Below are 13,048 nucleotides of genomic sequence, written 5' to 3'. Positions count from 1 at the left end.
TTTTTTTCCTGTGAAATTACAGTGACAATAAAAAAACTGAACCCTATTAGAAGCCAATGGGATTCAGCAGGCGCCGTTGGTGTCATGACATTCGGATCTGGTTCTCTGTAATTTTCAGTTTTATGTGTCTATAAGCCTAACCTTGTTAAAATGCTCATAATATGTAAAAAGCCAAATCCTTCTGCCTATGTCCCTGTTCACATACTGTCAGCGCTGATCACTGGCAGCCTCACTCTCCTGAACTACAGTAACTAACTAACCAGGAACAAATGATCAATGCTGGCAGAATATCAAACAGGCAGGAACACATAGCAAAATAAAGTTTTTTATTAAAATATATTACAATTGTGGAGGCGGGTGGCTAGGGCATGGAGAGGAGAGGCAGGCTGAGAAGCCAATCTTAATCCTACAGTTATCTGGTGTCTTCTTCATTCAGTAGATGCTAATAAAAAAGAAAATTAAATGATGGTTAAACTTTCAGAACATATGCTGTTGGTGTCTGTAATTTGTCATATGGATCTAGTTCTCTGTAATTTCTAGTTTTCTATTTCTATAAGCCAAACAAATACATAATTCTTATAATATCTAATAAGCTGTAAAAAGTGAAAAAGCTCTCTGCCTGTATCCTTGTACACTTAATGTTAGTGCTGATAACTGGCAGCCTTGCTCCCCTCAACTTAACCAATCCACACACCAGGAAGATAGTGGGAGTGGGGATACGAATAATCAGTGGTGGCAGAAAGTCAAATAGGCAGAAACAAATTTGTTTTTTTGTAAAATATATTATACTTGTGGAGGCAGTGGCTGGGGCAGGGAGATGAGAGGCAGGCTGAGAAGCCCCTGCCTCCTACTGTTATTCTGTGTCTTCAGTGTTCAGTAGACATTGAAATGGAGGACAGTTTACTTGCAATTTTCTAATAAAAGTACACATATTTTCCTAACAATGTGCCATACAAAACACTTCACATGACTATACCTAGATATAAAAAAAAATGTCAGAACATATGCTGTACATCTTTCTGTTGGTTCAAGAACAGTTTTATCTTAACCACTAGGTGATGTGAGATGCAAATCACGGCTATTACTTTTAGTCTTGTTGAATGTTTCTATATCTTCTATATAACTGCTAATATCAAGAGTATATATACCAAAGGTGACTGCTATGGGGCTCCTGGAGGTTAGTTGCACCCCTAAGGTTTATGGATAATACAGATCTGTGCCGGGGTCCCCTTTAAACAGGCTTTACAACATTAGCCAACAAGAGTATGAGGAATCCCCCAAGGAGCATGTAAAAGATGATGAGTGCATGTAATCACCAACTGCTATACTACTGTTACAGTTGGTTAGAGTTGAAGTGTTAGTTACCAATAGAAGGGGGTACAATTTTAATGTTAATTCTTTACAGCTATATACACCCAATATATCAATATGTACCTGTAAAGCCAATAAACAAGATCGACTAAAAGCCGACAGCTTACATAGGCCTATAGTATAGTTCAGGGCTGGCCAAACTAGGGCTCTACAGCTGTTGCAAAATTACAATTCCCACTATGCCCTGCTGTAGGCTGATAGTTGTAGACAGTCTGGGCATGCTGGGAGTTGTTTGCAACAGCTGGAGAGCCGCAGGTTGGCCATCCCTGGTACAGTTGATAAAAGAACTAAACATACTAATCATATACATTTGTTTAAAAAAAATTGTTTTGTTTCATGGTTTATATACAGCACACTTACAATGCGGCATCATTTAATACTGTCCATTTTAAAAACAAGAAATCTATACCTTCTATGTCTAAATCTTTGTCCTGTTGTAAACCAAAGTTAAGATTATCCACCATAAAATTTATATAACTCATTGTGTGCTAGACATGCTGTCATAATCACAATAATTTATTGCTAGCATTTAATCACTAAATATATTCAAGGGCATTTGGGCACCTGCGTTAGTATACTGAAGACAGACCTCCCAAAATGTAACTTATTGCAGCTAATATGGAGATGGAAAAAGGTAAGTTGATTTTGGGGCTTGATGTAGAAAAATATTTTCCTTTCTTATCATGGGAATCTTGAACATTCATTGTACTTACAATATGTGTTATTAGGCCTTATATATTTAAAGTGTGTCTATAGGTATGGTACTCATGGATGTACAGTACTATGACAACAATACTTTTTCATGTTTGTTTTCCTTCTGGACCCATACGTTCAAAGACATTTTGCTCTTGCTGCTCATTTATTTAGCTGTTTCCATGTTCTGACAGGTGATCAAACTGACATTTGAAGAATTTGAGCTCGAGAGAGGGTATGACACCCTTACAGTCGGAGACGGTGGGAAGGCCGAAGACCAAAAGTCTGTACTCTATGTGTAAGTAGATTGAATTCATTAATGATACTATTCTTTAGTGTTTGGTAGTTTATTACAATTAGAATTATATTAAAGGGGTTCTCCAGGAAAAGAAAAGAAAAAAAACGATTATAATGAAATTTATAAGTAAATCTAATTTGCAGAATATGCTTGATTTATCTAGGGGTTAATCTATGTAGTAAATTAAAATGTCTACCATCCTTTTAAACAGTAAGAAACATGTCCTAGAATGTTCCTAGGATGGAGACTTGTGGGTGTGGGACTGTTCTATTATCAGCTGTGAAGAGGGAGATGTAATATCATTCCTGGTCATGCTTACAGGACATGAACTATGGGGAAAATATTTCAAAACTAATGTGAAAGAAAACTGGCTTAGCTGCCCATAGCAACCAATCAGATTCCACCTTTCATTTTCAGAATGATCTTTACAAAAAGAAAAGTGGAATCTGATTGGTTGCTATGAGATTGCTCTGGAGGATTTTGGAGGCTGTTAAACCATCAGCTTCTGAACTGTAACTGCAGGCCCATGCCTCCGCAGTCTTGTCAGGCTGACATTATACATTGTTCATGTGCCACTTAGCCTAACCAGGAGCAATGTTTTACAGCTTCCAACTAATACAACAGTCTGCTTTCCGACACACAAAAGTCTAAATCCCTACCCTAGTTAGATGCTGGGTAGGTTTTCTTACTGTTTAACAGGATGGTATCCATTTTGATGGACCGCACTTATTACCTCCTAGGTAAAATGAGCCTGTTCTGCAAATTAAAGTTATTTATAAAATGTATTATTTTTTATTTATTTTTGCCGGAGGAACCTTTTAAATAAAGAGTACAACTTCCATCAGTTTGTTTTGATTTTGCCGCATTTGACGTCTGTTCCAACAGACTGACGGGGGCCAGCGTTCCTGATCTGATAGTGAGTTCCAACCACCAGATGTGGCTTCTGTTCAGGACTGACTCTTCAGGAAGTAACTCGGGATTTAAGGCTTCTTATGAAGGTAACGTTTGATAAGTGGAATGTGTACACAGATGCATCGCCATATGTGACAGCTATACTGTTAAAGAGAGCCAAATCTACACACATCTAGACACAAAGAGAATTCATACTGGTGCATACTGGTCCGATTTTTCATCCCTGTTATTACCTTTAGCAGATCGGCTATGTAACTTAGTTAATCTGATTGTGGTGCAAATGTCCTAAATAATAATTACTACATACAGTATGCCATATACAAGAGATTGTGAAAAAAACTTCATACTACTTGGTTCATCACAATCCTTTAGACTGTTGTAATGCGAAACATGGAAGATTGACATGGGCCTTAAGATATTACTTTTTATTTCATATGCATAGGTATATCATTGTATTTAATTTAACATAATATATAATACGTTTATATATTATATAATACGTTTTGCAGCAGATATGGATGGACTGACTTTTTAGGTATTTCACTTGGGCATAAGGACCAATGGCCAAAAGGCCACTCCTGACTGTTATCTATAGAAAAAGGGCCCATAAGGTCTGTTCTTGAGGCCACTTCTAGCCCTCTCCTGATACTTGGCATCTCAGTATACAAAATCTCACTTTTCCCCCCCCCCCCCCCCAGCCAGTAAGATTTATCAGTATTGAATAATGATACAGAAAATTATTTTAAATCTTTTATGTGGACAAGTTATGGTAAAAGGTTAAAGCAAACCTGTCACACTGAACATGATATCTAAGTTTCTGGCAGATTTATATATAGTTTCATGGGAAAAGATTCAGTAAAAGTTGTAAATTTTATATACAAGCTCATTCTGGACTTTGAAGTCACGGAGGCGGTCCTAAGAGTGATTGACAGCTATCTATACACAGTCATAGAGGGAAGACTGTCAGTCACTAATAGGACCATCTACTTCCAGACCATCTCATACCAGAATGAGCAAGAATTTAAAAGAATAAATTACAAGTCATAATGAATCTTTTCCCATAAAACTACATATCAATCTGCTCAGCTCCTCCTGCTCTATAACCTGCTGCCTATAGCTCAAACATCATCTGAGGTTCCCTTTAAACAGAAGTTTGACAGTTTGTTTGGCGAAATTAAGTTTCTCTTTGTAAATAAAAACCATCAAGTTCATGTAGGGAATCTTATTGGCCGGACAATGGTCCCTGGCAAAAAGGAAATGTAAGTAAGCTGTTATCCAGGAGGAGAACATCTGCCTATCTGCTGCCACCTATTGGATGGTTACCCTATAAGTCAATATCTGGTCTTTAAAATAGGCTTTAAAACAATGTATAAGCCAAAAGACAGAACCTTTTTACATGAGAAAAATATGCCCATCTGTATGTCTTATCCTTTTGGAAAAGATTCCTTATTCCAGAGTCTGTTTAAAAGACCAGTCATTGACTGGCACTAGAGAGCCAGCTTTTGTCCTCCCAAAAAAGAACTGATTAACTAATTTTCGTATTAGCATAAAAATGGCTTCTATTATGTGTCTGGTAAAGTATTATAATAGCATTGCACAGTACATAAAATATACCGAAACACTAACTTTGCTGCCCATAGCAATCGATCACAGCTCACAGCTTTTATTTTTCCACAACACTCTAACAAATAAAAACTGCTGTGATTGGTCCCACAGTTTTTTTTTGTTTTTGTTCTTTTCATTTTCATAAATCTCCTCCACTGTATTCAGCAATGCCAAAAAATGGAGAATGATATCTATTGTAGTCACCAAGTGGAAATCATGAGTAGTGAACGTAGAATCATGATAGCTAATATTCAGATCAGTAGTTATGATAGAGCAATGTACAGCAGTATGTGAGCTGTAATAATAGACAAATATACCGATACCTGTGAGTATAACATAATAATAATTTATGTCATTAAAGGGGTGGTCCCAAGAAAAATATTCTACAGTTTTCAAACCAGCGCCTAGATCTGAATACTTTTGTAATTGCATGTAATTGGAAATGTATTATAGCTACTGAGCTATGCCATGCCGTACATGCTCAATTTCATCCTTCAACTTCCTCCTGAGTTGTGATAGGGAGTGGGCTACAGCAGAAAGAACACCATCCCTGAGCTGCAGCATAAACTCCTGTTGAGCTGCCATCTTGATACAAATCTATCAGAGCAATTGGAACAATGAATGGGATGATCTCTGGATCCATGTGAGGTACAGGGTTGGTTCTAAAATTATTTTAATTTTTTAGATTAATTATGGGATAACCCCTTTAAAAGGACAATGAAAACAAGGTCTGAGAGACAAATAGTATGGTAAAACTGACAAGAAATATTACAGAGACAAAGAAAACAATGGTGGACAGAATGCAGTGGTTGTCTTGTGGCACCCTACACAAGACAACCACAAACAAAAAGCATTTTGTGTAGTCTTCCCTATCCCCATGTAATGCTGCTGAGGCTTGAAGACCAGTGCTGCCTTCTGTTGGCCCAAAGTGAGGATGACCCCATATGTCCAACCAGATGTGAAACAATTCATCCTGCCATTCTACCCATCTCGTACTGTTTGCTACAAGATAAAAACAACAAGCACATTAAAGCTATGACTATATTTTTTCTACATTTACTACCCTTTTAAAATAATATTTGAAAACAGAGAAAGCAGCAGTCTATAGGGAATTCTTGAGAGGATGGCATCTTCATGAAGCATATTGTCTGACAGAGATGGACAAGGCTTATAAAGCCAAAGTATCTGCAATGCTTACAGTAAAAATAGCACTAGCTCTTGTAAAGGGAAGATAAACTAGAGGCTGAAGTTAAAGGCAGGTAGAAAATATTATATATGTTCAACAGGTCCTTTATTAGGTTCCCAAAATTCACTATTGCCCTAAGATAGTATCTCAATTTATTTAGGATCCTTCATTCCAATTAGGATTAATTTTGTTTCTCCCCCTGCTCCTTTTGATTCCTCTTAAATGTGAAAGGCAGCCCTAATTAATCCAGCCTCGATGACTGTCTCTGCACCTCACGTTTATTTTATTATTTTTGTAGTTTGAGTTACTAATCTCCTGTAACCAGATTGTAGGGAGGGGACGAGCCACTGGCATTTCCTAGGCTTAGAACTTAATTCCTCAGATGTTCTTTTAATCTTGGATATAAAACAAATATAAAAGGCACAGATAATTAATGACTGTCTTTTGCTTCCCAGCTCACCGTGCAAGTAAAGCATTTTCTTTCCAGTAGACTACAGAGAGCAGGTGTCTTAACCCTGGAAAGAGTGGGCATCCCAGTTTATTGAAGCAGTGTACCTTCACTTAAAGTATATCATTTTGAAAATGACCTACTAGATGATAGTCTGATAGACAAATAGATAGACAGACAGATAGATTGTGAGAGGTTTCGTCTGGGAAAACAGGTATTTTCCTCCCAGCATGTCCTGCTGGGCTGATTCATATTGATAGGATTTTCAATGACCTGATATGGGGCCGAAAAGGGGACGAATTAAGCAGAGGTTACTGTGGTTGGCGGAGGAGAGGGGGGTATATCCTCCCTTATATTCAAGGTTATTATATGGCTGCACAAATCCAATGGTGCATGGGACAAAGAGAGAACGACCTAGTGCAATATCTAATTAAAAACTATGAGGGGTCCCAGCGAAACATTTTTTGTATTTTGGAAACGGGGTATTTAGCTACCCGAGGGAAAGACTGCCCCATAAGTGAAATGTTACAATTGGTTTGGTATACAATTAAAAAGGTGTTGGGGATCACACAGGGTTTCAATTTCACCCCACTTTGGCATAATTTTAATTTAAAGGAACTTATGAAAATAGAAGATAGCTCATATTGGCAAAAAAGGGGAATAGTGCTTGTCTCGCATGTTACTGAAGCTGGGAGTATTAGAACTGCTAAAGATATCCTTCACGGCTCTCAATTAGTTAATATGTTTTGGTTTGTGTACATACAACTACAACACCTTTTCCTTAGTATTAAGAATAGGCATCTCTTAAATGTAGTAGATAATAATTTTACGGATTTTTGTTTTTACCGGAAAGATGTAAAAACCTCTATATCACAGTAAATTAAATTAAAGATGGATTAGCTAATATGACACAATTTAAAAATGGAAAAAAAAAATGGGAACGGGAGATTGGAGGAGATAGGAAAATTAACTGGGCAAGGGTATATAAAAATATAAATTGGGTTATCATTTCTGCTAATTTTAGACTTATACAATTTAAAATGGTACACCAATTATATCTTTCCCCACAACAGGTAGTGAATATGTTTGGGAAAACAGAAGCTAAGTGCCCAAAATGTCGATCTGGTCAGGCTGATTTTCCACATTGTCAACTGTCCAAAGATTTAGCAATATTGGACAGAAATATACGAATTGTTGGTAAATAAACTGGGTAATATTCCGGAAAATGGAGTAGAGCTCACTATTCTGGGAACATTGGGATCTGATAACCCTAAAAGGCAGGACCATATAGCTTAGCTAAAAAGTATGTTATTAGCTAGAGTAATAATTGCAAGAAAGTGGGAATCAGTTGACCCCCCGCTCTCTTGCAGAATGGAAAAACCTGATGGATAAGGTGAACCAATATGAGAAAATCGCGTGCATATCGAAAAAACAGTTGGCACAATGGGAAAGGTCATGGGCAAAATGGTTATAGTCTGCGTACTGGGCTCAGCCGGATACCCACCTCTTTAGTGATGTATTTAGTTTATTTGGGTGTTGGAGGAAGTTGCATGTTTGATGGGATCATTTTTGTTTCTGCCGAGTTCCGGAGCGGCAAGTCGACAAGAAAGGGAAGAGGGAAGGTTTGTGTGTTGGGTAGGGAGAAAAAGTAGTACTTCTCTTTTTTATTGGAAATAGGAACAGGGGGTGGGAGCATTGTGGATTCCTGAGTTGTGAATTTATCTGTCTCTACTATATTTATATTAAGCGATCAAACGTATTAATGATGAATATGATATTTATGTTATGCTCCCCCCACTGTACTTGTATAACATGGAAAAATAAAGAATGTTTTAAAAAAAATATATAACATAAATACCGGTCCGGTTTTGGCAGCACCTGGCTGTCCTTAAATAGGCAGCTGGGCTCAGAAGCCATGTCTCTATGTTGGGATCTGGGAGCCTTGTATCTGGATGAAGGCTTGCTACCTGTTTGGCGTGAAAACAGGTTGGTGCTGCTATCAGCAAGGACACTTTGAGGCAGAATTGCCACATTGTGTGAATTACCACCAACACCGCAAGGTGACTTTTTGTTTGAATATTGCTTGTTTTGTCATTTGCCTAAAGTGTGAATAAAACACTGAACTGATCATCCAAAGAACTTGTTGTTGCCTCTATACTGTATCCACTAATGCTCTCTACCAGAGCAAGTCCCCACAATAGTTAGATAGATACTCTTACATGTTTTAATACACACTTACCTTATTTTTGGCTCCATAACACACAGCAGACCATAAGACACACCTAGAATAGAGAGGAGGAAAGTAAGAAAACAAAATATTTTTCATCAGACCTCAGAACAGATCCTCATCTGACCACCAAGCTCCATCAGACCTCAAATCAGACCTCCATCAGACCCCTAAATTCCATCAAACCTCAGATCAGACCCCATCAAACCCCCAAGCTTCATCACACCTCAGTTCAGACCCCCATCAGACTCTCAAGCTCCATCAGACTTCTGTATCAGACCTCCATTACTCCTCAGACCTCAGATCAGACCCCCATCATACTGTACCCCATTCCTCCTCAGACCTCAGATCAGACCCCCATCAGACCCCAAAGCTCCATCAGACCTCTGTAAAAAGACCCACATTACACCTCAGACTTCAGATCAGACCCCCATCTTACCCCAAGCTCTGGAACGCGCTGACACTCACTGCTCCCTGGTCTTCTGCCAGCCTAGTGCTACACTGTGACCTGATATCAAGCCATAATGCACACTTACGTGCACTATGTATTGATGCTGTATGCAGTGAGGACACATGCAGTGCCCATAAGAAGACCAGGGAGTGGAGAGTACAACCAGTGCAGCACTACACTCAACAATCCCTGCACCTTCTGCATACTAATGATGGCAATCATAATGGAAGTAGTCATTAGTATTCATTCCATAATATGCACTGCTAATGTGCACACTCCCTTTATTTTAGCTTGCAGATGCCATGGTCACATTTGACCATGACCTCTGAGAGGTTAAATGTGTGCGTTCAACGTTATCATTGATCGCATACATTAGCCCCAGGTTTCTGCTGTTTGAAAAATACCCAGCCACCAATGTATATTTTTGTTAGGTGGTCAGGGAGGGGTTAAAGACTATGAACACTGTTGAGGACAATTTTTCTTTTCTACTTATTTTGGGCTAAATATAATTTTTTTAAATTGGTCTTTATTAAACATTTTCAGCAGTTTTTTTGATACAGGGGTTACATTTCAGGCTTTCTGTTAACTCTGGGTACTGTCAAATGACATAGTAACATAGTATATAAGGCCGAAAAAAGACATTTGTCCATCCAGTTCAGCCTGTCATCCTGCAAGTTTATCCAGAGGAAGGCAAAAAAAAACCCTGTGAGGTAGAATTTTCCCCACTCCAAAATTCCTTCCCGACTCCAATCAGGCAATCAGAATAACTCCCTGGATCAACGACCCCTCTCTAGTAGCTATAGCCTGTAATAATATTAAGCTCCAGAAATACGTCCATGGCCCTCTTGAATTCCTTTATTGTACTCACCATCACCACCTCCTCAGGCAGAGAGTTCCATAGTCTCACTGCTCTTACCGTAAAGAATCCTCTTCTATGTTTGTGTACAAACCTTCTTTCCTCTAGACGCAGAGGATGTCCCCTCGTCACAGTTACAGTCCTGGGGATAAATAGATGATAGGATAGATCTCTGTACTGACCCCTGATATATTTATACATATTAATTAGATCTCCCCTCAGTCGTCTTTTTCTAAAGTGAATAACCCTAATTTTGATCATCTTTCAGGGTACTGTAGTTGCCCCATTCCAGTTATTACTTTAGTTGCCGTCCCCTGGACCCTCTCCAGCTCTGCTATGTCTGCCTTGTTTACATGACGATCATGTAAAGCTTTTATCTCTGATCTCTTGACCTCATGGACACTCATTTAATTTAGCTATAATAGGTGTTTATGAGGTCAGGAGATCAGAGATAAGAGTTATACATGAGCTTCCATCTGACAGAGAGTGACAGTCTGCAAATAGACTGAAAATGAACTCTTGTATCACCAAAATTGCAGAAAATTTTTAATAAAAGCCAATTGCAAAAATGATTGTAACCCAAAAAAAGTAGGATGCAATCATAAAAAATTGCCCCAAAGGTGTCCATAGCCTTTAACATTTCCTCTGCCTTGGCATCATAGCTAGCAACTCTCCATAGCTCTATAATTCCAGTTTATAACCAAATAGCACCCAGATCCACTTGCTATAGACACCACACCTCCAGAGTTGTTTCATGAGTGCCTGACCTGGCTAATGGATGTTTGCTGAATATTTAAAGGGCATTTCTGTCTAATGTGTTCTCCAAACTCACCCCCTCCCCACTTTTCCAATCTTTTCCTGCTGATGGCTGGTGCTGAACTTTGCTAACAGAACAGTTTAATGGAGTGCAAGCTGAAGGACCGGATGGAAATAATGCATATATAGCTTTAGCTGTAAATTAGAGGTTGGGGAGGAAGAAAGGTTTCACGTTAACCTATTTGATGCTAAATATGAAAATACAGTTGCTTGGGGTTGTAATTAATGGCATACAGCATATAAAGTAGCTTGACAAAAACCCAGTACACAGCATGATAATATACAAATGGTCCTTTATAAGCCTTTTTTCTAAGAATTACAATAGTTAATGATCAGCCTGACACATGTGACGACTTTATAGCATGGAACTATGCACATTTTTATTAAAGTGATTGACACATTCATCTGATATTTAACATACAAGTACTGACTCCTGTGGCCTCTCTAGTATACAGGGAGTGCAGAATTATTAGGCAAATGAGTATTTTGACCACATCATCCTCTTTATGCATGTTGTCTTACTCTAAGCTGTATAGGCTCGAAAGCCTACTACCAATTAAGCATATTAGGTGATGTGCATCTCTGTAATGAGAAGGGGTGTGGTCTAATGACATCAACACCCTATATCAGGTGTGCATAATTATTAGGCAACTTCCTTTCCTTTGGCAAAATGGGTCAAAAGAAGGACTTGACAGGCTCAGAAAAGTCAAAAATAGTGAGATATCTTGCAGAGGGATGCAGCACTCTTAAAATTGCAAAGCTTCTGAAGCGTGATCATTGAACAATCAAGCGTTTCATTCAAAATAGTCAACAGGGTCGCAAGAAGCGTGTGGAAAAACCAAGGCGCAAAATAACTGCCCATGAACTGAGAAAAGTCAAGCGTGCAGCTGCCAAGATGCCACTTGCCACCAGTTTGGCCATATTTCAGAGCTGCAACATCACTGGAGTGCCCAAAAGCACAAGGTGTGCAATACTCAGAGACATGGCCAAGGTAAGAAAGGCTGAAAGACGACCACCACTGAACAAGACACACAAGCTGAAACGTCAAGACTGGGCCAAGAAATATCTCAAGACTGATTTTTCTAAGGTTTTATGGACTGATGAAATGAGAGTGAGTCTTGATGGGCCAGATGGATGGGCCCGTGGCTGGATTGGTAAAGGGCAGAGAGCTCCAGTCCGACTCAGACGCCAGCAAGGTGGAGGTGGAGTACTGGTTTGGGCTGGTATCATCAAAGATGAGCTTGTGGGGCCTTTTCGGGTTGAGGATAGAGTCAAGCTGAACTCCCAGTCCTACTGCCAGTTTCTGGAAGACACCTTCTTCAAGCAGTGGTACAGGAAGAAGTCTGCATCCTTCAAGAAAAACATGATTTTCATGCAGGACAATGCTCCATCACACGCGTCCAAGTACTCCATAGCGTGGCTGGCAAGAAAGGGTATAAAAGAAGAAAATCTAATGACATGGCCTCCTTGTTCACCTGATCTGAACCCCATTGAGAACCTGTGGTCCATCATCAAATGTGAGATTTACAAGGAGGGAAAACAGTACACCTCTCTGAACAGTGTCTGGGAGGCTGTGGTTGCTGCTGCACGCAATGTTGATGGTGAACAGATCAAAACACTGACAGAATCCATGGATGGCAGGCTTTTGAGTGTCCTTGCAAAGAAAGGTGGCTATATTGGTCACTGATTTGTTTTTGTTTTGTTTTTGAATGTCAGAAATGTATATTTGTGAATGTTGAGATGTTATATTGGTTTCACTGGTAAAAATAAATAATTGAAATGGGTATATATTTGTTTTTTGTTAAGTTGCCTAATAATTATGCACAGTAATAGTCACCTGCACACACAGATATCCCCCTAAAATAGCTAAAACTAAAAACAAACTAAAAACTACTTCCAAAAATATTCAGCTTTGATATTAATGAGTTTTTTGGGTTCATTGAGAACATGGTTGTTGTTCAATAATAAAATTAATCCTCAAAAATACAACTTGCCTAATAATTCTGCACTCCCTGTATATATAAAATAAAAAAATAAATTAAAAAAAATCTTATTTGGCGCCATCTACATGGCTCATTTTTAAGCCTATAGTAAGATAGATAGATAATAGATAGATAGATAGAGGTGCATCTCAATAAATTTGAATATCATTGAAAAGTTTATTTATTTCAGTAATTCAATTCAA

At 38.6% G+C, this 13,048-nt stretch overlaps 1 protein-coding gene across 1 annotated transcript in view; it reads left to right on the top strand.

Moving 5' to 3' along the window:
* The window catches only part of CSMD2 (CUB and Sushi multiple domains 2), a 1,088,526-nt gene that overhangs the window by 762,506 nt on the left and 312,972 nt on the right, over nucleotides 1-13,048 (top strand). The window contains exons 11-12 of the mRNA XM_044285154.1: nucleotides 2,259-2,362; nucleotides 3,248-3,360. Coding sequence (XP_044141089.1) covers nucleotides 2,259-2,362; nucleotides 3,248-3,360 — 217 coding nt within the window. The remainder of the gene's footprint in view (nucleotides 1-2,258; nucleotides 2,363-3,247; nucleotides 3,361-13,048) is intronic.

This window comes from Bufo gargarizans, chromosome 3 (genome assembly GCF_014858855.1).
Source record: "Bufo gargarizans isolate SCDJY-AF-19 chromosome 3, ASM1485885v1, whole genome shotgun sequence".
NCBI lineage: Eukaryota > Metazoa > Chordata > Amphibia > Anura > Bufonidae > Bufo > Bufo gargarizans.
Note: the sequence above shows the minus strand (reverse complement) of the source record. Positions and strands in the feature narration are given on the sequence as shown.